General features: G+C 41.3%; 1 protein-coding gene across 1 annotated transcript; it reads left to right on the top strand.

Moving 5' to 3' along the window:
* The first annotated feature begins 441 nt into the window (after positions 1-441).
* On the top strand, positions 442-27,363 carry DNAJC21 (DnaJ heat shock protein family (Hsp40) member C21). The gene is made up of 12 exons (XM_070774782.1): positions 442-729; positions 8,048-8,141; positions 9,983-10,106; positions 10,427-10,549; positions 10,937-11,241; positions 12,093-12,244; positions 14,399-14,486; positions 17,031-17,189; positions 17,593-17,635; positions 23,320-23,492; positions 26,305-26,380; positions 26,871-27,363. The coding sequence occupies exons 1-12, from the start codon at positions 633-635 to the stop codon at positions 27,036-27,038; spliced, it is 1,602 nt and encodes a 533-aa protein (XP_070630883.1). The 5' UTR covers positions 442-632; the 3' UTR covers positions 27,039-27,363.
* Positions 27,364-27,585: the final 222 nt, after the last annotated feature.

Raw genomic sequence — 27,585 nt, 5'->3', positions numbered from 1 at the left:
TTAAAAGACCTGGTTTTGATCCAACGGAATCCTGCCATTCATAAGTGGGGAAGGCTTGAGTTCCTCAAGCTTGAGTTTTCTCATCTGTAAAAGCGTGGCTCAAATTGAGAAATTATCTAAAGAACTACAAGATGTTTTCCAGAATCTCATCCCATCAAACTCCTTTCTCATCTCTCAGGTCGGATGTCAAGTTAAGTGTCACTCTGACTGGCGTCTGTGCCCCTCACAATGACACCCGCCGGGGCCCCGCCTCCTGTGACCCTACCTCCTTCTCACCTCGGCCCCGCCTCCCGCCCGCCGCGGCCCCGGCTCCTCCCCGCCGCGGCTCCGCCTCCCTCCCGCGCGGCTAGTTCCGGAACAGGGCCTTCCCCCTGTCCATGCGGAGCCGCCGCCGGCGCCGCCCCCTCCGCGCTCCCGCGTGCCGCAACCAGCGCCGCCTTTCGCCCCCGCGCGCCGCCGTCGCCCCGAGCCGCCGTCGCTGCCGCCGCGCTCGGTGGCTGGCCCGGTGCGGGCGCCGGGCTCCAGCCGCAGGAGAGGACCACCAGGGCAGTCGCCACCACTTCGGCCCGGGTCCGGGCTCCGGCCCCGCCCCGGGCCCCGGCCCCGGCCCGAGCCCCCTGCCCTGTCGGGCGATGAAGTGTCACTACGAAGCGCTGGGGGTGCGGCGAGACGCCAGCGAGGAGGAGCTCAAGAAAGCCTATCGGAAGCTGGCCCTGAAATGGCACCCGGGTAATTACTCCGCAACCGCCGCGGCCCCTCTCAAAAGCCGCGGCTCTCGCGACCTTTCTCACCGCTCTCCGCAGGGTAACTCCAGGGACCCGGCTGTGCCCGGGCTTGCCCACCGGGTAACTCCCCTCGCCCTGGAAACCGTGCCGGCGTCCGGCCGGGTGGCCCCTGCCCAGCCCTGGCGATGAGGGTTTTCAGCCCATCGGCGGTCGCAGCCCTCCACCCCCAGGCTTCACTGGAGACCCGAGCACCTCGTTCTGTCCCAGACGTCCCCGGGTTCCCGCGTGGACACTTGATGGGGAAAGATAACATCCTAGAGACTTCTCGTGCTCCTCCCACCCCTCCGTAGATGACCCCGAGCGGGGAGGAGTCGAGCTTTTAACCCAGTCCTGTCTCGGGCTTTTCCCTTGCTGGAGTTCCTGCAGCTTTCCTGGGCTTTCACCGGGAAAGCTGCCCTTAACTTCAGCGGGAAATCCCAGCTACTTAAGTGTAATTAAGACAAAGGGGCTAGTCAAATGTCTTCTAAAGAGCTATGCTTTTTTTCTCTTTTGGTAGGTTGAGTGATTCTGTATTTCACTTCGGGTGTTCTGCAGATTGAAAATTTTAATTGCGTGCCTTCCCTAGTGAAGTTATGTGATTACATCTATAGAAGTATGCTTCTTTCGGATGTTTTGTTTAGTTGTAGTCCAGGCTTGTGTGACTGGTGAAGTAATCTGATCTTCTCGACTGGGTAACGAAGACAGTATTTGAATCTCAACTTTTTGAGGTTTATAAGAGGCTTTCATATTAGCACTAGTCCATAAAAATGCTTATAGAGTGGTTAGGATGCTAAGACGGAGACCTTAGCCTTGTTTGAAAAACATGCCTTACTGGAAAGGTAAATACAAATGTAAGCAAAATAGTATAACGCATATAATTGGTAGTGGGTTACTAGAACAGTGACTTGGTTACTACAACATGGGTAGTCGGTTACTAGAACGTGTTACTAGAACAATGACTTCCCTGGTGGCTCAGACGATAAAGCGTCTGCCTACAGTGTGGGAGACCCGGGTTCAATCCCTGGGTCGGGAAGATCTCCTGGAGAAGGAAATGGCAACCCACTCCAGTATTCTTACCTGGAGAATCCCATGGATGGAGAAGCCTGGTAGACTACAGTCCATGGGTTCGAAAAGAGTTGGACAGGACTGAGCAGGTTCACCTTAACTTTCACTTACTGAAACAATTTATAACTGCCCCAGGAATTCAAGACAAGGAGTTTTCACCATGTACTGAAAGGCAGTGAGGCTTCCCCTGGGCAGAGGAGCCTGGCCATTAGCTGGCTCTAGAGGAAAGAGGGAGAAGAAAATTTAATTGTATGGGAACGAGTACCGTGGTGGCCAAAAGATGGTCCAAGGGACAGTTTGACCGAAGGCAGCGTTTATTGGAAGTCTGAAAATAGGCGTTGAGAGAAGGGCTGAAGGAAGGGCTTAGAACCCCAAATCAGAAGGTAATGGTTCTAGTTGATGGAATAGGAAATAAAGGTATGGGTTTGTTGCTTAAAGCTGTAAATGATGACCGTCAGAGGAACTAAAAAAATCTGATGTATACTGGAAGGGAAGAGGTAAATGAGCCAAATGTTCATCAGGAAGTCACGAGCTATATCCAAAATTAATAGGTCCAAAAACAGTATAGAAGAATGTTCTCAGAGTAATAGGGATTACTGTTAGAAATGGAGTTGGAAATTTGTTAACTGTCTGGGTGGGGAAGGGTGAGAAAGAGAATTAATACTTGTGACCAAATGCACATGTAATTTTTATGGCAATATTAAAATGTTTTTGAGTAGTAATCTGAGATTAGGTTGTAAAAGTTTTTGAATGGCAAAGAACGGTGAAATGTGTTTTTCCAATAATGGATAGTTGTGGCCAGTTTTATTAAGATGTCCTGGAAAGGTACTATGAAGGCAGCTTAGTAGGTTGAGGGGGACCAGAGACCAAAGTCAGGTAGACTCAACTGTGGGCACTTAAGGACCCAAACCAGTCTTGGGATCATTGGGAGGGGTAAGGACTGCATTGAAGGGAAGTTGCAAAGGAAAAATGACCAGATTTGATTAGTTGGAAATCAGTGCAAGGAAGAATAGGATAAATACTGTCCCATAAGACATGTGATTTTGATGTGCTTTACTTTGCTCATTAATTCGTTAAGTCTGTCACTCAGCAAATGTTTAATTTCATCCTATGTGCAAGGTGATGCATTAGATATTTCCAAGGTTAACATTTGGGCTGTGCTTCAAAGACTAATGTGTGTCTCATATAGAGGCCACCCATTTTCATTGTTTAAAAAAGGAATTACCTTTATTTATTTTATTGAAGAATTGAGAATAATTTCCAGTAGGGTCAATAGCACTGCCTAGTAAGATCACTCCTTGTGAAAGTCAGTCTTTCAGTAATTCATCTGATGACCGTTCCCTGAGCAGCTTACTGTGGACAAGACAAGAGTGGTCCCTGCCCTGCTGGCCCAGCTGTCTTTGGAGAGACACGGAGGAAAACAGTCACTTTCCATCCCCTGAGATAAGGGCAGTATGAGGGTAAATGCAAGGTGCTTCTGAGCCCCTGTACCAATCTGGACTGGGCTTTTGTGAGGGTGGGATAGATGTGCATCCCCAAGCGACATCTAGGTTGAAACCTCAAGTGGGATTGCAGGGAATATAGGAGGTGGGAGGTAAGAGGGAGCGCAGCAGAGCCTAGGAAGGGAAAGAAGTGAGCCTGCCCAGGTGAGCAAGGGCTGGGTCTTGAAGGTTGTGGTAAACCGGATTAGGAAGATTGGGCTTTGAGAAGCCATTGAAGGGTTGCAAACAGGAGAAATGATAGGTTTGTGTTTTTCAAGTATTCCTTTGGCTATATGGTGGAAGACTGGGTTGGAGAGGCTAGGCAGGAGGTAGGGAGAGCAGCAGATCTCATCAGGGGCACTGACATCACCAGGATGATGAAAGGACCAGGGAGCAGAGATGATTCACATGCTAAAAATCTCAGTGAACAGGGGGAGTAGATGGGAGGCTAGTGGAGGGTGAGGAGGAGGGGAAGGAGGAGAGGTAGCCAGGTTGTCTGAATCTCCATTTGAATGGACAGAATGCTGATTTGTACTGAGTGGTGAATAAGGATCAGTGACCAGGAGAGGAGGTCAGCTCCATCACCAGACCTTCTGTATCAGAGCCCCAGAGGCCTGTATGGAAGTGTGTTCTCAGGGAGCTTGGCTTCAGTTAAGGCAGGGCTTAAAAGGCGCAGTCCATGAAATGTTCTATAAGGTACTGTAAAATCATTTGGGAGAAAGTAGAGGAGGGCATGAATTTATCTAGAGAAAAACACAAAGAATTGTATAAGAGTGCCTTTTAAACTTCTGTGGCTGGATTTGAAATACCTATGGCATTTGCCTAATATTAGTAATTAAGGTAGACTTCCCATTTTTTAATGATCGCTATTTAACTTTATAGTCATCTTTTAGATCTCAGTTCAACCTCCTAGTCAACCAGTCACAGGTATATTTAAGTGAAATAAAAAGCCATGTGACAGACTGAAAACGTTATTTAAAAAAGAAGATTCAGAAAGCGAAAGATCTTGCTTTCAGATGGTACATTGATGGGTTTTCTCGTTTTAAAAGCTTTAGCTGTCACCAGACTTCTTTGAGGGAGGCAAGAAGGGAGTGGGAAGAAAAAGGACAACAAAGTACAGTACAGATTAAAAGGTGAAGAAGGACCACCCACCTCCCACCCCTAAACAGTCACCTTTTCTGTCTCATGTCAGGAGACTTAGTTGGCGGCTTTTTCTGCCATTCTGCTTTAATGTGAACTATGCTTCTTTGTTTATCAGACCATCATTACTAATGATTTGATGAAGACATAGAAATCATGAGCTGGACTGCACCCTTGTGTGGATATCAGGATTGTGTTCAGCTGCAAATGATAGGAAGCCAGCAGTCGTGTTCAAAAAGTCGTTTTGTTTTTCGCATGTAGCAAGAAATCCAGAGGTGGCCCATTTTGGTGATTCTGGCTGCTTGATGACGCCATCGAAGACCTGTTCCATCATCCTGAACATAAGACTTGAGTCTTTGTGTCAAGTGTAAGCAATTAAGACGTTCACTGCTTTCATTTGGAGGTGCAGAGAGAGGCAGGTGAGCCCCAGGGCAGCAGGTCTCCCGAGAGGTCCTTGGACTCTGCTCAGCAGCTGTCAGATGGGGCCTCACTCACCATCCCAGATGGCAGAAGGGGTCCCAGATGGCAGCATGGAGGAGGAAAGGATAAAGCAGGAATAGGGTGTGTGCTGGTTGTCTTTCCAGGAAGAGTCTAAAAAGCTGCCATAGAACACTTTCATAGATTTTATTGACTTAGTCACATGGTCAGTCCAGGCTTCAAGGGAGACTAGAAATGGCGTCTTTTTTGGGGGGATCAGTTTCCCCCATAAAATCAGCATTCATTTGTTCCTGAAAGAGGGGATGAACCTGCAATCTCTGCCTCAGTTGTCATAATCTGCCAGTAGGCAGTATACCCAGGCTTTGGGCAGGATGCAAAGGGTGAGTTAGAGCGTAAGTTGAGTGCCACCCAGGCCCACCCCTTTCATTAAGAAGAACAGTGCGTCTCCTGGGAAGCTTCACTTAGTTATTGATCGATTTGTGTTTGTATCTGATGGGCTGAAAGTGGGTAACCTGATAATCCCAACTTCAAAAAAGTCTGAGGAGGTAAGGTTTTTAAGTGTGTATATTACTGCTGTGATCAACGTCATAGTTCTGTTAGGAATAAGGGGAAAGTGGTATTGAGTAGGCAACTAGTAGTAGTTGTCACAGAGTAGTAATAAAAATCTAAAGTAATGAAAACAGGATACTGGGTGTCCTGTGTTTAGATCCAGATGGCAACAAGACCACAACAAGATGGAAGTTGATAGTACTCATTGGAAGTAATAGAAAACCTAGCCATAGTGGTTTAAGTAAGTTAAGAACTTATTTTTCTCACCACAAGAAGGCTTGGAGGTACACGCTTGCTGGCATTGTTTGAGTGGCTGAGTAATGTCATTGTGAATCTCTTGACTTTTCCTTCATGGTTTCAAGACGGCTGCTGAAGCTCCAGCACTCATGTCCGTGTATAAGACAAGGAGAAAGGAAAGAAAATATAGTGTTTTCACCTCACTGGTCAGAACTGTGTCACATGGCCCTCTCTAAGCAGCAAGGGAGGCTGGATAAGCCAAAATGCTTGCTTAATTTTTAGCTCATCCAGCCTGCACAGTAAAGGCTGTAAGAGAAAAAAGAGGGAGAAGTTTTGGATCAGCTGACCTTTAGTATCTGCCACAGAGTGGATTGAGTACTCTATTTGAGGTTAAAAAACTATTACAGTTATCAGTTTGCTTGTCAGTAATTAATATGAAAAATACTTAAAAGTTTGTCAGGTATAAATTCAGCATGACATAATGTGATATTGTTGCTAAAAACTAATATAATTAGCTATAGTGATTAAAAGTCGAATGTTAAGGAATTAATGGTAGCTCCTTGATCATTACTGTCTTTGACTGCATTTGAAGTGTAGGACACAGCTAAGCAACACACACGCACCTGGGCCTCCCAGGAAGTGCAGTGGTAGGGAGCCTGCCTGCCAGTGCAAGAGACACAGGTTTGATCCCTGGGTTGGGAAGGTCCCCTGGAGAAGTAGATGGCAACCCACTCCAGTGTTCTTGACTAGAAAATTCCATGGACTGCAGAACCTGGTGGGCTACAGTCCATGGAGTTGCAAAAAGTCAGACACGACTTAGTGACTAAACAACAACAGTTCCTTCCTCATGATTAAATTCAGGTTAAACATTTCTAGCAGGAATGTTACAGAGATAATGCTGAATGACTGAGCATGCACACATAGAGTAGAGTATATTATGGTGCACATAAGAAGTAGGAGATTAGTCCAGAGAAGAGGTAGGCTAGAAGATGACCCATGAGCTGCTCTAAGGAAGGGGAGTTAGACCTGTGATGGAGTTTTTTTATTTCTGTTTTTCACTTTTTGTTAATTTCAAAGGAGCATGGTTCTAAAAGCTTTTTGTGTTCAAGCACCTAAACAAAAAGAACTGAGGCAAAGTACTGCGCTTGAGAAAGTGTTGTCAGTATCAGTTGTTGAGCAGAAGGCTGCTTGAAGGACGTGGGACTGTGTGGTGGTATCTAAAAAGAGGAGATCAGATACACTTGAGAGCCTTGTTTTAAGACTATTTCTGTTATTTTTTTAAAGAAGTATATGTTGCGTTGTAGCCTAAAGAATGTTGATGTACTCCATAGTAGACTCAAGATACTGATATTTTGCTTTTTGAGTGCTTATATTTAATCACTATAGCTAATTATCGCTGTGTAACACATTACCAAAAACTTAAACAGCAAATATATTCAGGATGTGGACTCACACCGTTTTCTGGGGATCAGAATCAGAATGGTGTACCTGGGTGGTTTGACTCAAGGTTTCTCAGAAGGTTGAATCATCACTGGGAAAACTCATGTTCAAGCTCGCCCCCAGAGTAATGGCAGGCCTCAGTTCCTGTTGGCGGTGGGCCAGAGGCCTCCACTCTTTACCTCATGGTCTTCTCAGAGGCCACCAGAGTGTCCTCACACTATGGCAGCTGGCCACTCCCAGAGATCCAAGAGAGGGCAAGCACCCAAGATGGAGACTGCAGTCTTTCATAATCCAGTATTGCAAGTAATGTCCTGTCCTGTCATCACTTCTGTCCCTGGGTTTCAGTCACACAGACCGACCCTGTTGACGGGAGAGAGGATTACACAGGGTGTGAATGCCAGGAAGGTGGGGGTCCATGGGGGCCATCTTGGAATCTGGCTACCACCCTGAGGCAAAGATGCTTTCTGAATTCCATGGTTAAAGAGGCAAACTAAGAGAAAGGTAATTAGTATAAATTTTTTAAGCTTTATGAGATTTATTTTGGTGTATGTTGATAAGAAGGAAAACCTTAAAGATGATGGTAAAGACACACTAAATGTAATCTAGCACGAAACAGTAACAGTCTTTCTATATCTGATGTATTTTGCTCCTTCTAAAAATAAAATGTGTACTACTTAGGGTTTTCTGTTTGTGGATATCCAGATTGAGTGCTAAGTGACATGCTGAGATTTAGAGAAAAACATGAAATTTCTACTCTAGTTGACACTTACAACTGATCTTGATTATCAGCTGTCAGCCACTTCTCTGCTTTTTCCTAGTTGTTCTTCTTCGTTTTGTACACATCCATTTATGGCATTCCTGATGGAAGCAGTCCTTTTTAGAGTCTGTCCTCTACTTTTCTGATGAGTGAATTTCTGTCCTTTATTTTAACAGATAAAAATCTGGATAATGCCGCAGAAGCAGCTGAACAATTTAAACTGATCCAAGCGGCATATGATGTGTTGAGTGACCCTCAGGAGAGAGCATGGTGAGTATCGTGCTGTCCCTCCTGGAGTATCTGGTTGGGAGGAATGGTCAATAGAGGGCTTTTTAGAAATGTAATACATCAAACGGTTCGGGGTGTGTTCTGAAGCCCAGTCATCTATTCATTATGTAAAATGCAGTGTTTGGGTAGGAAGGAACCTGAGAGATGATTACTTCAACTCTGATCTCATAGGCGAAATTTGACAGTAGTAGAAATAGTTTTAATTTTCATACTTATGAAGCTCCTTCTCATTTAATAAGGTCTCTTTGATGTCTGACAAATTAACTGATGTCAGTATTCTTGCCTGGAGAATCCCAGGGACGGGGGAGCCTGGTGGGCTGCCGTCTATGGGGTCGCACAGAGTCGGACACGACTGAAGCGACTTAGCAGCAGCAGCAGCAGAAAAGGAAGAATGTTGACTTATCCTTAAAAAATAGCAAAATTCTGTAAAGCAATTATCCTTCAATTAAAAAATGAATAAAAAAACAGATACAGTGTTTTTGTCAAAAATTGTAATATTTTTTCCAAGAACTTCTTTATATGCAGGAGTTAAGCATCTACATCTGTGACAGACTCTTTAATGATAACCTGATCACTTAATGCCATTTCTAGACATAAATTTCTACTTTTGAAATCCTTTTGAAGGTTTCCAGATTCTCAGTGAACTTTTTGCTGTGAAACAATAGGTTTTATACTCTGACATAACCATGCAAGATGCTGCTGGTACAGAGAGCAGATGGGTGTTCAGTTCACCTGTGCAAGTTTAAGGGAGAAAGGCTATAAAGAAAATTCTTATTAAATTACCTTTTCTATAAAAACTAGAGAATACTAAATTTTTCTCCTCCTGAGGAATTTGAAAATGTGGCCTTAGACATGCTTTTGCTTTCCTTTGGAAACTTTGAGATTCTTTCCTGCCTTCCATTTGCTCTAGCTCTTGCCTAGATCTTAGGTGATATTCCTGTCCCGAGGAGTCCCTTGTCCTTTGGTTTAAAGCTCCTACCTGTCAATTCTCCTGTGAACTGAAATCAGTTTGGCACAGTGGCAAGGAGTGTGGTCCTTCTGGTGCTGGACTCACGGTTTTGAATTCTAGCTCTTCTGCTTATTGGCTTTATGATTGCGGACAACATTATTTAATATTGCTGAGCTTCAATTTCTTGTTGTATCAAACAAGGATAATAACTAACTTTATGGAGTGAGGGTCAGTTGTATGTGTGTGAAGCTCTTAGATGATTTACATAAACACTGGGAGAGTGTTATTCACATCCATGTTGGCAAATTCCCAGATCCCAAAAGTGTTTTTAGTCTGTGGACCAGATGATGTCCACTACTGTATTACGTAGGTTTCTTTCTGGTGAAAGTGCTGCTACCTTTCTGGGAGAGTAGAAATTCCCTGGCTTATTAAACTCCTCTCTTCATGTTGGCTAGTTTCATATATGGCTAGGATCATATAATGACTATAATGGACTTGGAATTGCAGTCGAAGTTTTAATCAGCAGTTCTGTGAAAGATTCTTGCAGAACCATGGATTATAGCCCACCAGGCTCCTCTGTCTGTGGGATTATTCCAGCAAGAATACTGGAGTGGGTTGCCATTTCCTTCTCCAGGGGATCTTCCCAGCCTAGGGATCGAACCTGTGTCTCCTGTATTGACATGCAGATATTTTACCACTGAACCACCTGGGAAGCTATTAAACCTTTACCTGTTGCTATTTTTCTTCATGGTTTTGGTTGTGGGTTGGCCACATTAAAGTGTAAAGAAGTTATATTTTGACTTTCAGAGTAAGGAATCTTCTGAATTCTTATTTATTCAGCCTTCACTGTTGCTGCTAATTTTTTTTTGCTTAGGTATGATAATCATAGAGAGGCTCTGCTTAAAGGTGGGCTTGATGGAGAATATCAAGATGACAGCTTAGATTTGCTTCACTATTTCACTGTCACCTGCTACTCTGGTTATGGTGATGATGAAAAGGTAAGAAGTGAACTCACTGATAATTTATCAAGCACTTAAGACTCTTGAATGCAAAATTCCTAAAATTATTCAAAAATAGAAAGTGACAGACTACTCATTTGAAAACTGAGAAACATGGCCTTCATATTTAACCTGTCAGCATGTAAAGACCTTCAGTTGAAACCTAAATGTATTTGCAGTGACAGAGCTTGGGCCTGTAAATTTTTTTAACAGTTTAAAATTTTTTTTAATTAAAAATTTTCATGTTACATTTAAAAATCTTATCCTATGAGTAGACTACGAAAGTGTTAAGAATTTGTGTTTCTGTTACTGTTTTTTAGGGCTTTTATACGGTGTACCGTAATGTTTTTGAAATGATTGCAAAGGAAGAACTAGAATCTGCTTTAGAAGAGGACATGGAAGATTTCCCAACTTTTGGAGACTCCCAGAGTGACTATGATACGGTAAAAGGAAAACTTACTACCGTTTGTAATTAGCATTTATCAGTGTGTCTTTTCCCCATTTCTTAATTTTTTTTAAAAAGGTTCTAGTTCTCCGTCTTGTACTGTGACTCTCTTGTCTTTTGTTTTTCCTGATCCCCTCCCCTCTTTACTTTTTCCTATTGATCATGGTCCCATTCCATTAATTTCCTCATCAAATTAATTCTGAAGAGTTACTGTGTAAAGCCATCAAAGGACTGTCTTCTCTATTGATTAATAGTAATGTTTTATATATATATATATGTATATAAAGAAAAGAGGTTAGATGTTTTGCAGCATCAATGTTTACTGCCTTACTGGAAAAAAAGCCCAAATAAGAAATGAGCGTTCCGCCTATTTCTTTGTCACTAGGTGGTCCACCCTTTCTACGCTTACTGGCAGAGCTTCTGCACTCAGAAGAACTTTGCTTGGAAAGAAGAATATGATACACGGCAGGCTTCAAACCGCTGGGAGAAACGAGCCATGGAAAAAGAAAACAAAAAGATTCGCGACAAAGCGAGGAAAGAGAAGAATGAGCTTGTCCGTCAGCTGGTCGCTTTCATCCGTAAAAGGGATAGAAGAGTGCAGGCTCATCGAAAACTCGTGGAAGAGCAAAATGCAGAGAAGGCGAGGAAAGCTGAGGCGATGAGGCGGCAGCAGAAGCTCAAACAGGCCAAGTATGTGGGCTGGGCTGGAGCCTGTCTAGACGTAGGTGCCGGTCCCCGGAAACGTCATGGATACCTGATCTGGCGCTTTCATGGGGTTTAATCCTCACCCTGGCTTCAGCCTTTCTTTTATGTCCTGGCACTGGGATGATGTCTTTTCATCAGCTATGAGAAAGTTTTTCCTTTAGGTTGGGTGTTTTCCTTCAGAGGCCCATTTACACTTGAGATCCTTTACAGGCTCTTATAACATTTAATAATAACTGATATTAATTGAATTCTCTTTCTGTACAAGGCCACATCCTAAGTGCTTTTCTTGCAGCAGTGCTGTGATATAAGTTCTAGTTTCTGTCCTCTTTCTTTTGAGGAAATGAGACAGGCCCAAGATCATGTAGCTAATAAATTGCAGAGGTGGGAATTGGAGCCTGAAGTCAGTCCAGGGCTCTGCTTTTAAGCCCCATGCAGTATTCTACTTTGTCATAGAGACTTAGTGCCTTTAAACTTCTGTTGTTTTGAGTTACTATAAAAGCATTGTGTTCAGAGCTTTATAACATTCTTTAAAAAAACTATTCACTTCTTGAAAGTTCTACCCACCTCATGTTTGGGAAAGTACCACTTACACTGACACTTAGGATTTAAAACCACCTGAAGACTTTTAGTAAGTTGCTAAGAGTTAGATGTTTCAAAACCTGTTATCTACTGGAGCGATGAGAGTCAACCACAGAACCGCTAACAGATTGAAGTGACTTGGCCCGTTTCAGCCAAGCACAGGTTTTAAGTGTGTAGGCATGGACAATTGGGGAGGATGGGTTTTAAGCCCCAGAAGTAAATGAAACCAATGCAGAGACCATGCCATGTGTATCCAGGCTGGCAGAGCAGTACAGAGAGCAGAGCTGGATGGCGGTAGCTGACTTGGAGAAGGAGCTCAGGGAGATGGAGGCGCAGTATGAAAAGCAGTTTGGAGATGGATCAGGTGAAGACGAAGCGGAAGACCAGGAGCTCAGAGATGGACAGGATGGTAACTTCCTCCATTCGTTAAAGACTATAGGAAATGTTTTTATTATGCGCTCAGCACGCTCACAAGCACCTGCACAGGGTTCCGGTGTGACACAGCAAGGGACGGGGGGCGGGTGGAAACCCAGAGAGCACCTGGGCTCCAGCTGATGGTTGCCAGCTTCATGCTTGTGTTAAGAATGAGGCTGGAAATTGGATTTTTATGTGCCATCTCCCAGTTTTTAAATATGGCAGATAATTGAAAAACAATTTGGCATGGCCAAATGATGGTAGTCTATGGAAGTACACAGTATAATTGCGATAATTTCATTCACAATTTTCTGACCATGTTTTAAACTACTTGTCTGCATAAATATAATGAGAAGTGGGCATATTATCAGGTGTAACTGGTTATTTTCTAAAAAGGCAATTAAGCAGTAGGTCAAATTTTAATAGTAAGTCTTTCCGGAAAAGCTGGTGTTGTGCAGAAGTCTGTCCAGTATATATAAATTGTCTCATTTCTGACCTGTTGAGGGGCTCCTGTTTTGTGCTGCAATGTGTCTTTTCTCTGCCTCTGTCATTAGAGCACAGGCATGTGACTACCGTAAAAGGAGAGGAGTGGGCATTGTTGAGAATAGTAATCAATATACCTGACTTTCCCCACTGTCTCTGGCTATTCCATGATAAAAAATTAAATGATCGAAACATAGTTTAATTAATTTTACCTTATTTACAAGTGTGGCTTTTCATTGAGTAATAGCTCATGGTAAAATGATACTTTTGTTTACTCCAAATGATTAGGAAATGGAACGTTTTCTTAATAAATTAGAAGTAGTGTGTGTAAAAGTGCTTTGAGAGCTATAAAGCACCATATAAATGTAAGGTGATGTGATTACATGGAGCTTTACAATCTATAAGGTGCTTTCACACACACAATCTTGCTTTGTCCTCCCACGGTACCCCTTAAATGTAGGTTTTGCTCATGTAATTATCTCTGTTTTACTGATGAAGAAACTAGGACTCTGAGAAGCTCTGGTATGTGTCTGAGAACATATGAAAACATTCTTAGGTGCAGATTATGTCTTCAAATTCAGTATTCTTTATTCACTATTTGAATAAGCTATTTGAAAGCGTACACGTAATTAGAAGGTATCTTATGCTAAAATTGGTGGTATTTTGATTATTTCAGAATGTCCTTCAGAATCATACTACCATTACTTATGAAAAAAACAAAAGGTAGAATATAGGAGAGATATCTTGGGATCTTGATCCCATAATAAATCTGAAACAGCAATCAGTTTACTTGTTTATTTCTTCTAAAGATAGAATGTGAGATTGTGCAAAGACTTTCAGCAGAGCTTAGATTTTGTAAAGCATCAGTACTGATAGTAATTATTCCATTATAATAAAGCTTCAAGCTTATAAAATCTGTGAAGACAGTGTTGGAGTTTACATATAATATACTGTTTTATGAACTGTCTTTCTCATAAGGAATATCATGAGCTATTTAAGCTGACTTAAGCGTTTAAAAGTAGATTACAGTTATAAGTACTATACTGTATTTCCATTTGTATGGGCTTCCTTGGTGGCTCAGATGGTAAAGAATCTGCCTGCAATGCAGGAGATGCAGGTTCGATCCCTGGGTCAGTAAGATCCCCTGGAGAAGGGAAAAGGTACCCACTCTGGTATTCTTGCCTGGAGAATTTCATGGACAGAGGAACCTGGTGGGTACAGTCCATGGGATCATAAAGAGTAGGACATGACTGAGCGAATAACTTTTTCACTTTTACATTTGTATCAGACACGACTGAGTGACTGAACTGAACTTGTTGAAAAAACTGCTTTGTGGTAGAAATATGAAAGTGACATTTGATTTTCTGAGCTTAACACACATCTCGGACTCTGACAATTTTTTGAATCATCTTCTGAGTAGACTTATAAAAAGAACTTGAAAGATAAAGTGATTTATTTCAACGCCTTCCCCTGTAATTCAGTGCTGCTTTTAAAAGGCCAACTCAAATCCTGGTAACATGTTTTTTTCTTGGTGAAGAAGTAACAAATTTTAGTTTCTAATTTGTGTGCAATTTTAGATCCTTACCAAAGAGATGTACCTTGCTAACGTGTTTTAGATTTAGGTTCTAATCAAACAGGATTCTCACTGTAGGCTTCCCTCTGATAGGTAAAGACAGTGACGAGGCCGAGGACGCAGAACTTTATGATGGCCTTTACTGCCCCGCATGTGATAAGTCTTTCAAGACCGAAAAGGCGTAAGTTTACTATCTCTGCACTCACCTCTTCTTTTGAGGTGAGGTGTAACACTTTGAAAGTCCTTAAAGAAAATGCTCAGAGCAGTTGTTCGCTCTCCCTCACCTTTCATCTTGGAGGAATATCTTCCCAGTGGAGAAGAGGGAACCATCTGCACCAGCAGTTAAGCCTGGTGTACTGATTCTCGTTCATGCCGTGTTCCTCTTTAAACGCATATGCTGTCTCTAGAAAGAAATGTTGCTTATTTTGGTGAAGAAGGCAGAGTCACAGAGGCAAGGGGGCGCTGAGCTGAGGCTGGTCCCCTCTCTCCACTGATGTGCACACTCACGTCCGGCCGTCACACTACACTGCCTTGCAGGCCGTGGCCCCCAACCCAAGACCTTTAGATCTGTCCTGCCTGTAGTGTATTTGCTGAAGTGGCAGGACTTTGTCATTGGGGAACAATGATGAAGGGAGAAGTATTAAAAAGGATACTGTCCTAACGCAGGAGGTACAGGGGCAGACGTGGGAGAAGACGAGAGGAGAACTAGCAAGGGAAAAAGGAGCAGAACGTGTGCACTACAGAAGGCGGAGGTCAACAGTGGAAATGGGGCTGTGGGAGTCCCAAGTGGTACCACCATGTAACGCCAGGGAAAAGCGGTAGTGTCAAGAGGAGCGGTGGGAGGCAGACAAGTTAGAACCAAACAAGGAAACAAAAGCCACAAGGAAGGAGGTTTGAAAAATTATTTTTATTTGGAAACTGAATGTCAAACTGGCAAGTTGCATATATAGAGTGCCCAGTTCACCTTTTGCTCACATTTCACCCCGTTTGCATCTGCTTATTCTCTTTCCACACACAGACAAGATTTTTACTGGAATAATCCGAGAGCAAGTTATGTGCGTAATGCTCCTTTACCTCTAAATACTTCAGTATATATTCCTTAAGAATCAGGACATTCTTTCACATAATCACAGCTGTCAGCTTCAGGAAATTTAGAACGCTGATGCAGTACTTTTCATTTACTACCCATATTTCACTTCTGTCAGCTGATTTCTTTGTTAACGTCCTTTGTAGCATTTTCCCAGCTTCAATATAGGATCTAGTGTAGGATCACGTATTATTGCATTTATTTATTTGGTCTCATTTAATCTGGACCAGTTCCCTTGTCTGTGCCATTGATGGTTTGGAAGAGTACTGACCTTCCAAATGTCTTTTTAAGCAGAGCATTTCTCACTTGGGGTTTGTCCACTTCCTCATGATTAGATTCAGGTTGCTCAGTCCTAGCTAGAGTGCTGTGCACACCTGTGTTGCTCCCAGGGTTTCTGTCTAGAAGCACAGACGGCTGCCCGCCTCATGGCTGGTGACCATTTTGATTATCCAGTCAGGGTGCTGTCTTATTTTTCCACTGTATAGTTAGTGTTTTTTCCCTTGCAGTGTTTTCCCTTGTAGCATGTTTAATATGTGGGGAGACACTTTAAATCCCTGCAAATAATCTTTCTCTTGATCAAAATTTTCTTCCTAGATTTGGCATCTATTGATGGTTTCAGCTTGTGCCTGTCTTCACTAGAATCGTCTCAAAATGAGGCTTTTCCGGTGCCAGTGCTCCTGCATCATAAGTCATCGTTTGACCTGCTGTACATGAGAGCACTGATCTGCATGTCTGTTGTCAGAATGAATTTAGAAAGTTTGTTTCAGTATGTTAAATTCATCATTGCCCTTTTCATGCTCAGAATTTCCCAGGTGTGTTCAGTGACAGTTCCGTCAACATGACTCCTTGTCCTTTGACGTGTCTGAGTCATATTATTGAACACTTAATTTCCGGCACAGAATGTTCCAGTTTCTCCTGAAAACCTCGTTCTTAAAGAGAATTTTAGTGGGAATGAAAAGTAGGCAATCCCCACTACAAAATCCAGCTCTGAACAGGATGCGATCCAGTCCTTTAGGGTTGTCAGTTTTATTGTGTTAAGTGTTATTTAGCTGCCCGTGGGAGCACTGAGATAGACATCGCTTACATAGTTTCATACAGAATGATGGAGATGCATCTGAACTTATATTTAGGGTAGTGGGAGACAGAAGAGAGACCCTTCTTGAAAAAAGCAAAAGGACATAAACTACTCTTATACTTCAAGGCCTCACATCACCATTTCTGAGATCCAAGGGGGCTCCCTTTAAATGTTAGAATCTTGCTTTGTGGTTTTCCATTTAGCCATGCTTAAGTGATTAAGAGAAAACAGTGATGAAGGTTTGAATTCTTAGAATGGGAAAAGAAAAATATAGAGAATTTGACCTAAAAAAAAAAAGATAGGAAGAAACTATGTAGATAAGAGTACAAAGGGAAGGGAGGGAGAATGCTGGAACACAGGGCAAAAGAACAGTCATGGGCTTCCAGTGTACTTAAATGCCTAAGAAATCCCCAAAGGGTTCTGTCTCATAGTATCACTGATGATTTGCTTATTAGTTAATGGGAAAAAAGTAGATTTCAGCTTGGTTGTATTCATCCAGCGACACAGTTGGGCATCTGTGAATTAATCTCCTTGCAGTCACTCATTTCAACTTGTCCTTTCAGTATGAGGAATCATGAAAAATCAAAGAAGCATCGGGAAATGGTTGCCTTGTTAAAACAACAGTTGGAGGAGGAGGAAGCAAATTTTTCAGGACCTCAAACTGACGAAAACAGTCTGAATGCCAATTCAGAGGAAGAGATGGAGGATGCGCCAAAACAAAAGTACTTCTAAAAATGTCACTAGACCTACTTAGCCCATTTAGAGATTGCATTTAAATGCTGTTTTATTGCAGAGAAATTATTCTGTTATGCTAATACTGTCTGTGTTTCTTCTAGTTAAGAGAACTTTCAAGTATTGAAATGGATAAAGACATGATGTCAGATATAATTTTTACAGACTGTATTATGACTATTAATAGCAGTTTTATAACTGGCTGATATGCTAATTACTATCAATTGAACTACTATTATATTTTTCTAAAATGATAATCTGGGTATTTTTCTTTTAATGCTTTCTGATACTCATCATTTTTTAATATGTTAGTCTTTGTATCACTAGTATTTTGGTATTTTTTTCTTTTTACTTAGTCACATATTTGACATTTTGATCTATGTTTGTTCTTAGGCTTTCTAGAAAACAGAAGAAAAAGAAACAGAAACCAGCACAGGTATGTTGAAAAAGTTTTATTAACATTCAATATCAAATGTAAATTGAAGTGCTCTTGTTTATTCAGTGTAAGCTGTATTAAGGAGAGGAACTTTCACACCCTAATTTCATATTGATTGTAAAACAGATTAAAAGGAGCTGAAAATATTTTGGTTTTTCAGTGCTTTGCCCCATTATATGGGCTTCCCTGGGAGCTCAGCTGATAGAGAATCCGCCTGCAACGCAGGGCCTTATATGTGTGGTCAGTTCACCTAGTTACTGTTGTCTGTGTTTAAAAAATTTGCATGTGGCATTCTCATAATACGGGTTAACTGAGGGATCACATTACAAACATCTAGACACACGTGACGGTAAGATTTTTAAATCAAGGTAGCCATTCACCTCATAAATATATTAAAATGAAAGGATTGATCATTTGTATATCCAAGTTTATTGCGCCAACAATGTAAATGAGATTATGGAAAGGGAAAATTTGCTTTCCTACTTCTGGGCATGTATCTGGAGAAAACTCTAATTTGAAGAGATCTATGCACCTCAGTGTTTATAGAAGCACTGTTTATAGTAGCCAAGACATGGAAGCAAGTGTCCTTCAATAGATGAATGGATAAATAGGGTGTGGTGCATATACACAATGGAGGAGTATTCAGCTATTTAGAAAGAATGAAATAATGCCATTTGCAACAATGTGAATGGACCTAGAGATTAAGTGAAGTAAGTCAGAGAAAGATAAATATCATAAAGTATCACCTATATGTGGAATCGAAAAAATTATACAAATGAACTAAACAAAAACAGACTCATAGACATAGAAACCAAACTTATAGTTCAGTTCAGTTCAGTTCAGTCGCTCAGTCATGTCCGACTCTTTGCGACCCCATGAATCACAGCACGCCAGGCCTCCCTGTCCATCACCAACTCCCGGAGTTCACTCAGACTCATGTCCATCGAGTCAGTGATGCCATCCAGCCATCTCATCCTCTGTCGTCCCCTTCTCCTCCTGCCCCTAATCCCTCCCAGCATCAGAGTCTTTTCCAATGAGTCAACTCTTTGCATGAGGTGGCCAAAGTACTGAAGTTTCAGCTTTAGCATCATTCCCTCCAAAGAAATCCCAGGGCTGATCTCCTTCAGAATGGACTGGTTGGATCTCCTTGCAGTCCAAGGGACTCTCAAGAGTCTTCTCTAACACCACACTTCAAAACCATCAATTTTTCAGTGCTCAGCCTTCTTCACAGTTCAACTCTCACATCCATACATGACCACAGGAAAAACCATAGCCTTGACTAGACAGACCTTTGTTGGCAAAGTAACGTCTCTGCTTTTGAATATACTATCTAGGTTGGTCATAACTTTCCTTCCAAGGAGTAAGTGTCTTTTAATTTCATGGCTGCAGTCACCATCTGCAGTGATTTTGGAGCCCAAAAAAATAAAGTCTGACACGGTTTCCACTGTTTGCCCATCTATTTCCCATGAAGTGGTGGGACTGGATGCCATGATCTTCGTTTTCTGAATGTTGAGCTTTAAGCCAACTTTTTCACTCTCCACTTTCACTTTCATCAAGAGGCTTTTGAGTTCCTCTTCACTTTCTGCCATAAGGATGGTGTCATCTGCATATCTGAGGTTATTGATAATTCTCCTGGCAATCTTGATTCCAGCTTGTGTTTGCCAATGGGATTAGTGGTAGGGGGAGGCAAATTAGTTGTTTGGGAGTAACATATATACTCTACTGTTTATAAAATAGTTAAATAACAAGGACCTATTATATAGCACAGGAAACTATATTCAATATCTTATAATAACACATACTGGAAAAGAATTGGAAAAATATATATGTAACCGAATCACTTTACTGAAAACCTGAAACCAATACAACATTGGGAATTAACTATAATTTTTTAAAAGTGATTAAAAATGGAGTATTTGCTTAGAAACTTGTAGTGATTGTGATTCTTGAAAAAAATGTAAGTCAATAAGTCAATAAGTCATTTAAATATTTCACCTTGGGGGTTCATATTGAATTTCTATCTTAAGAATCATTATTAACTAAAAATATGTTGTAACACAACATACTGTGTTACACATACATGTTGTTAATATATGTAACACAATTTTTTGGATTTTTTGAACCTATAAAAACAAAATGAGCTTGTCCATTTTACTAAGGGTATTTGTTGATTCTACAGGGAATGAAATTGATTTCTGTTCTGTTTTAATGTGATCTAATTATGTTAGCTTATATTAAGTAGTAAATGTTAACTGTAGTTTTTTTAAAAAATTGGACGTGTTTTTATGAAAACTTAGGTATGCACTAATAATTTTTCATAAAAATTTAGATTTGGCTTGTCTATCCAAATGGTTTATGTTTGATAATTTTTATCTATTTTATGGGCTTCCCTGGTAGCTCAGCTGGTAAAGAATCCACCTGCAATGCAGGAAACCCTGGTTCGATTCCTTGGTCAGGAAGATCCCCTGGAGAAGGGTTATGCTACCCACTCCAGTATTAGGCTTCCCTGGTGGCTCAGTCGGTAAAAAATCCATCTGCAGTGTTGGAGACCCGGATTTGATCCCTGGGTTGGGAGGATCCCCTCCCTGGAGGAGTACATGGCAACCCACTCCATTATTCTTGCCTAGAGAATTCCCATGGACAGAGGAGCCTGGCAGACTACAGTCCATTAGGGGTAGCAAAGAGTCAGACACGACTGAGCCACTAAGCACAGCACAGGTGTTTTATATTTCAGAAATTATCATGACACATGAATTAATCACTATTAAAACTGTGACTTGGAACTTTTTGCCTCAGTTATAAAACCACACAGCAAATTGTATGTTCCTTTTATTAAATGATTCATGTCATTTTCTACCCAAGACTTGCTAGTCATTAGTTTAGAACACTTTTTTTCTTGTGTGCCGGAACCACTGGAAAAGACAGAATAGAGAGGAATTTATACCCAGTAGGTCCTAAGAGTGCAGCAGTAAGCACATATATTTGTATTCTCTTACCAAGGAAGATACTTGTTTGCTGCTGCTGCTGCTGCTGCTAAGTCGCTTCAGTCGTGTCCGACTCTGTGCGACCCCATAGATGGCAGGCTCCCCCGTCGCTGGGATTCTCCAGGCAAGAACACTGGAGTGGGTTGCCATTGCCTTCTCCAATGCATGAAAGTGAAAAGTGAAAGTGAAGTCTCTCAGTCGTGTCCGACTCTTAGCGACCCCATGGACTGCAGCCTACCAGGCTCCTTTGTCCATGGGATTTTCCAGGCAAGAGTACCGGAGCGGGGTGCCATTGCCTTCTCCATACTTAAGTTTACCACCCCATTTTTCTCCTCCAAAGGTGTATGTATTCCTTGATGATACCTATGTTTTCTGATTGTATCGGGGAGAAAGCCCCAGTTCAGATCTAGTTTTCTGTAGCACTTTTCCCTGGATTTTTTCTAAGTTCTTTTTGAAGGGAAAGGTAGTGTGGAGACACATACAGGTAGATAAAGGAGCAGAAAGCAGCAGAAACTAAGAATCATGAAACTTCAGGTTGGGCGTTTTCTGTATTGTCAAAAAAATTTGCATAAGCCAATAAGGATTGTGAAAGAAAACCTCAGAAAATTGAAATTGAGTGTAAACAAATAAAACCCTCTTGCTGACAACAAGGAAGAATTAATGCAAGAAACTTTGAATGCAGCACTCCGAACACCATCCATGGGACATACTCTGAAGACAAAATTAACTGCAAAAGAAAAAAATCTTAAACTTTACTTAGATATTTTAGTGATATTGGTGTGATATTTCTGAAACTATTTTATGTGTATTATACGATAAAGCAAATAAGTAAATGTACTAATGTTGTCGGGAAACAGATTCTCTTGTAGGAGAAGGGAAATACAGGTATAGATTGAGGGAAGGAGAGAAGAACACCAGTGTACTACTGGAATTGGAGGTATGATGTTAAAAAAATAAACAAGACACAAATGCTCAGTATACGCTGAGGGCCCTGAAGCAGTGATACCCAGCGGCAGTGAGCATGTATAGTACACACATCTTCGTTTCTAAGCCCCCTTCCCCAGTAAAAGGAGTCAGGATTTGGTCCTTGGGAAAATGGCTGATTCTAGGGCCGAGACAGAAAGTACAAAGTGAGCCTGGATTATCGATGCTGGAAATAAAGGGAGTATTCAAAAATTATGGGAATAAGTCAGAAGTATCCAGAAGTCAGCTTACGGGCTTGCCAAATATGAGAAATTTTGAGTCGTCAAAAAGAATGGTGACAAATTTTACATATTGATTTTATTTAAAAAAAAAATCACGAGTCTATATTGAGCCTTAAAGAAGAGAGTTGGAGAAAGGAGGCAGATGGGAAGGCATCACTCCAAGAATATGAATTAATACAAATGCAAATGGCAGGACTATTCTGGACCCACCAGTATAATAAATGGTTCACGTAAGAATCATCAATAGATGCTAGATCCTGGGGGTAAATAGTTATTAGGAAAGAAGATACTGATATACTCTGCTTATTACTTATTAAAAAAGGAAAAAGGTGCTTTATAGTAGAAAAATCCAGCAATAACCATCTTAACCAAATGATGAGACTTTAATCACTGGAAAGTGACACTTTGCTTCCTGATAAAATGTACTGAGGGCACAGCATTATGTCTGTAACATTCCTGCTAGAAATGTTTAACCTAAATTTAATCATGAGGAAGTAACTGTTGTTGAGTCACTAAGTTTTGTCTGACTCTTCTGCGACCCCGTTGACTGTAGCCCACCAGACTCCTCTGTCCATGGGATTCTTCAGGCAAGAATACTGGAGTGGGTTGCCATGCCCTCCTTCAGGGGATCTTCCCGACCCAGGGATCAAACCTGCATCTCCTGTGTTGGCAGGCAGAATCTTTGCCACTGAGGCACCAGGGAAGCCCTGCAAAAAAGGACATTACTGCAATACGTATATGGATTGTGTAACAGATAATGACAGTGTTAAGTTCTTGGGTGTGAAGAGGGAACTGGAAAGGAAGGAGAATGTTCTTAGGACAGACATGATATCTTCCTGCAGCTTGCTTTTATAGTTCTGGGGGCAGGAATCAAGGGGGGACATTTTGCAGAGAAAGGGAACAAGGGGAGAGAAGAAGGAGAAAACAAATGTGGCAAAACATTACCCGAGGCAAAAGCAAGCCAGAAGATACATTTGTCAGGTGTTTTTTCTTGTATAATGCCTGTGTGTTGCAGTTTTCTTTTTTCCAATTGTAAAATAGTTGTTCATTGCCTGATCATTTGGAAATTATGGAAGACTATCAATATCATCCCTAATTCTGCCTATGGATATTCCTTAATGTTGAATTAAGTTGTAATCAAAGGTTATATATAGTTTTCTCTCTTCTGTTTTTGCTAATGTGTTCTTTTCCCACATAATTGAATCAGTGTCTTTGGAAATGTGACTTTGAAGAGCTCCATAGTTTTCCTTCATTTGTTCAACCATTCACTTACTGAATATTTGGATTGTTTCCAATTTCCCCTAATTTAATATTTCTCTAATGGACATTCATATTCTTCTTTTCTGCCTCTCCTTTTTATACCTTGAAGATAATCCTCCTACTAGAGTATATAGGACATGACCATTGTTTATTATAGCTGTTTGGTAACATAATATAAAAAACTAGTGGTATTATAGTATTTATTTTATAATGGCATACATGTTTTCTTACCTAGAACTATGATGATAATTTCAATGAAAATGGAATTGGAGAAGGAGTAAAGATTGACCCGGAAGATACCAACCTAAATCAAAACAGTGCCAAAGAATCAGAAGATAGTCTCCAAGAAAACGTTGGGGTCACAGAGACTGTGGAACTGTGCGATGACCCCAAAACAGAGGCTAAAAGGTAAGACAGAGTCATGTGTTGTTTTCTAGTTACTTAATACTGGTAGTCAGGATGGCTTTTCATATATCAAGTAAAACACCCTTTCCCATGATGGACGCTGGGAGTTGGATGTATCTGTGACTTGTTCTTACACGTGTATGTCTACCAAGGATGATGTTGGAGGGAGATTGCTAGACGGTGTGCTCAGACGTTTCAGCAGCATGGCCCAAAGCAGAAAGGGGTTTCATGGACCGAGTTTCTGTTTTTCTCATCCTGGTGAAGTCCTTATTTTGTGCTGGGTCAGTAGTCCTTGGTGAGGCTACAAGGCTACAGACAAGGCCATGCCCCACTCACCCAAGCATCACTGCCCGAACCTCCACACTCAGGCAGCCAGCCTGCGTTCGGCCCCAGCACAGGGCATCAGGGTGGATGTGCCAGCTTGGGGCCTTCGCTGTCTGGATGCCCGGGAGTCATGGTGCTGCCCACACCTCCGGGGTTGGCCAGGGAGAGGTCTCACTCAGGAGATGAGTGGTGTGGGTGCCTTGAAGACTGGAGAGTGGAAAGCTGGAAGAGGGGGTTGTAGCCACTCTGATGCTTAGTGTGTGTCCCCATCTTATACACGAGGAAACTGAGTCTGGGGTAAATGACTTGCCCCAGAACAAAAACTGGTAAGTGGAAAGGCTGGCTGACTACGTGGAGGACCCAGCTCTGCTAGTTCCGTGGTGCCCTACTGTCCTGTAAAGATCCCTCGGGGGCTGCTTGGGCGCATGAGGGGTGGACCGAAAGCTGGGGTTCCAGGCCCCTGAGCACCTCCTTCATCTAGAGCTGAAGTATTTTTATTTATTTTCCATATGACTTCTGTGTGGGTTTCACTGGGGGAGGAAAAGGGTTACTCAGTGCTCACAGTCAGACTTTGGCAACCACTAATAAAATTCCATTTCCTCACTTAATGATGTGAGAAAAAGAATCAGAATTCAGGTGACCTCTTCCCTGCTGAGGAGTGGCGGAGCTGGGGTAGACGCCCCACCAGCCTGCGTCCCCCTGCCCAGTATCCTGATGCCCAGTGCTTTTCTGCAGGTCCCCTCTGCTGCTTCTCGGCAGTGCGTAGACACTAGCCACCTACTACGTGTGTGTGTGTCTGGAGTGCATTTTTTTTCTTCTCATGTATGTTTTATTAACATTGACATACAACATTATTTTAGTTGCAGGTATATAACAGTGATTTTGACATTTATATACATTACAAATTGATACCACAATAAGTCTACTAACTGTCTCCATACAAAATTAGTGCAATTTTCTGGAGTATATTCATATGAATACATTATATCTCCTCTAAAGTACATTTTAGAAATAAAGTCTTAGATACTAACTTCGGAGTTGTAGCTGTCTTTCATAATATGGTAAGTTCTTTGGGAATAGTATCCTAAATTTTCCCAAATTAGCCTAAATGCTAAATATTGTTGGATATATTTGTGGCCTCTCTGATGTTATTTTGTAAATTATTTTGTAAATGTTGAATCTTTTGCCTTTTATGTCATTGTGTCTTTTTCTTGATATTCTCAAAGCTGGCTGAATACTACATAGGATTGTGTTACACTCCTTATCTGCATCTAAAAAAAGGTTTTATTGTATTTATTTTTGGCTATGCTGCATCTTCATTGCCGTGCGGCCTTCTTCCTCTAGCTGCAGGGAGCGGAGGCTGCTCTCTACTTGCGGTGTGCGGGCTCCGCATTGCAGCGGCTTCTCTCACTGTGGAGCCTGGACTCCAGAGTGCTTGAGTAGTTGCGGCACGTAGACTCAGTAATTGTGGCTCCTGGGCTGTGGAAAACAGCCTCAGTCAGTAGCTCCAGCTCACAGGCTTAGTTGCTTTGTGGCATGTGGAATCCTCCTGAATCAGAGATCGAACCCATGTCTCCTGCATTGGCAGGTGGATTCTTTACCACTGAGCCACCAGGGGAGCCCCATTTGTCAGCATCTTTGAATGTATAGACCACGTAACTTAATACAGACTCCTAGGTTCTGACTGAAGAACTGTATCCTTATGAAGTGCTTGACAGCATTTTAAGTCATTGGTTATAAGCCATCCCATCTGTTCTGTAAACACAGTTGCACTCAGTTTGGCTAGCACCAATGAGGGGTATGAGAGCACTGAGGAAAATGAACATTCACGTAGCAGAGTAAGTGGAGGGATGTTCTGGAGTTAAAGCAGAACAGGAGGAAACTGAATATACCGACTGGCAGTCTCTGGATTATAGAATACAGGGGAGAGAAACTCATCACATCCACAGAAAGACATCATCTTTTAATAAAATGCTTTACATGTAACAAATTTAATTATATGAAAGTGCATTGCAGTGTCTGTTTTTCTCATTTCACTTTGGAACTGGTGAAATGTTTATCATCAGCTGAATCAGGTTTAACAAGTTGTCTCTTAATGTCATAGATTATTTGTGAGCACTGCTGGTTGGCCATGAAGATGGTTTGCTTCAGTAAATGGAGTATTAAGTACTTACTTTTTTTTTTTTTTTTTACAAAAGTATGCTGAATAAAAGTTCAAAGATATTTTAGAGGGCTTGCTTTATCTTGTGTTTCAACTTTTAAGTAAATTCCTTATTTTTTGTATCAAATTTGGTATTTAATGTTACCTCTAAAGTTGTTTTTTAAAGTTGTTCATTTGAGATGTGAAAATTAATTCACTTGGCCATTAAAATGAATGAATTTTTCTTTAAAATGCATGTTACTCTTTTGAATCTTCTTGGGTTCTAGATGACAGTTGAAAGGGCGGTGCGTTATTATTGAATTAGTCTGAATTCTTTCATTTATTTTCCAGTGTTTCTAAACCCAAAGGAAAGAAAGCCAAAGATACTAAAAAGTCTGTCAGAGTGCCTGCTGAACCACAGACAATGGTAGGTCCAAAGAATATTGGCAGCTTTTCAGTGGACCTTGTTGTTTAAACAGTGTAATCTACATTCTTGATTCTAATCTAAGGATTTAAGTGTGTACCTGGTGAACCCTTCACCTGCTGCATGCGATGGCTCCATCAGCGGTTTTCCTTGATGAATGGAAAATTTATTCCGAATATATGTGCCACTGACGTTTTTTTCTTTATAGTAAACAGAGGCACACTGAACATATCAGATTATACCAGAACAGTTACTATTGTGTTTTCATTACTTTGAAATCCGGGGCCTTATCCTTATGGCGTGTGCTCTTGAATTCTCAGGACCCTTAGAGTTGATGGTATTGCTTAATGGAACTCAGCTTCCAAGAACAGTTGCCTCTGCTGAGTCTGTCTTGTTATTTTGCAATTGCTTGATATTTAATCTCAACATGAAAACATTGCTCTCAGATAATAACACTTGCTTTTATTTATGATTTTTTTTCCCCCCTTCTCAGAGTGATGTGCTTATCAGCTGTACAACCTGCCATAGTGAATTTCCATCCCGGAATAAACTTTTTGATCATCTAAAGGCCACTGGTCATGCAAGAGCACCTTCATCCTCAACATCTTTGAACAGTGTAACAAACAGTCGAAACAAGAAAGAGAAACGTAAAAACAGATAGAAATTCTGCCAATGCTTTTTTCTTTCAGTTGTCTCTAGCTTTTGAAACCAAAAACTGAACTGAAGTCATCTAAAGAGTTAAAATTTCAGTGATCTGCAATTTATTGCATTGTGGAAAATTATTTTTTATTCTGTAAAAACATTTTTTTTTGTTTAATATATATTTTTTAAACATGTCATTAGTGACTGAATTCTACTTTTGCCATCTGAAATTGACTTGAATGTCCGAAAACAGGTAAATATTGTAAAGTATGCTTTCTTGACTTTTGTTGGCTCATGTGGACAGAAATGTACAGGGAGAATTAAATTATTTTAACACATACAAATTCTCCTTTCTGCTTTATTTTGTGAATTTCACATGAAGTATTTTTATATGATTCAGTGCTTCTGTGTTGTTCTGCTTCATGATCTGTTGATGACTCAGATCATTTTAAAATCGTCATGGATTTTTTTCCACCTGATACCATGACTCCAGTTCTGATTTTAAAACCATTTCTAAATAACCTGTTGTTGATTAATGCATTTCCCCCCCGGAGGATAATGATAAA

The sequence above is a fragment of the Bos indicus genome, chromosome 20 (assembly GCF_029378745.1).
Source record: "Bos indicus isolate NIAB-ARS_2022 breed Sahiwal x Tharparkar chromosome 20, NIAB-ARS_B.indTharparkar_mat_pri_1.0, whole genome shotgun sequence".
In the NCBI taxonomy this organism is placed as follows: Eukaryota; Metazoa; Chordata; class Mammalia; order Artiodactyla; family Bovidae; genus Bos; species Bos indicus.
Note: the sequence above shows the minus strand (reverse complement) of the source record. Positions and strands in the feature narration are given on the sequence as shown.

Bases quoted from the DNA above. Each gene is read 5' to 3' on its own strand.
- DNAJC21 (XM_070774782.1), top strand. From the start codon at position 633: ATGAAGTGTCACTACGAAGCGCTGGGGGTGCGGCGAGACGCCAGCGAG. The intron at 10,107-10,426 runs GTAAGAAGTGAA...ACTGTTTTTTAG, and splicing joins GTTATGGTGATGATGAAAAG to GGCTTTTATACGGTGTACCG. The intron at 17,636-23,319 runs GTATGTTGAAAA...TTTCTTACCTAG, and splicing joins AGAAACAGAAACCAGCACAG to AACTATGATGATAATTTCAA.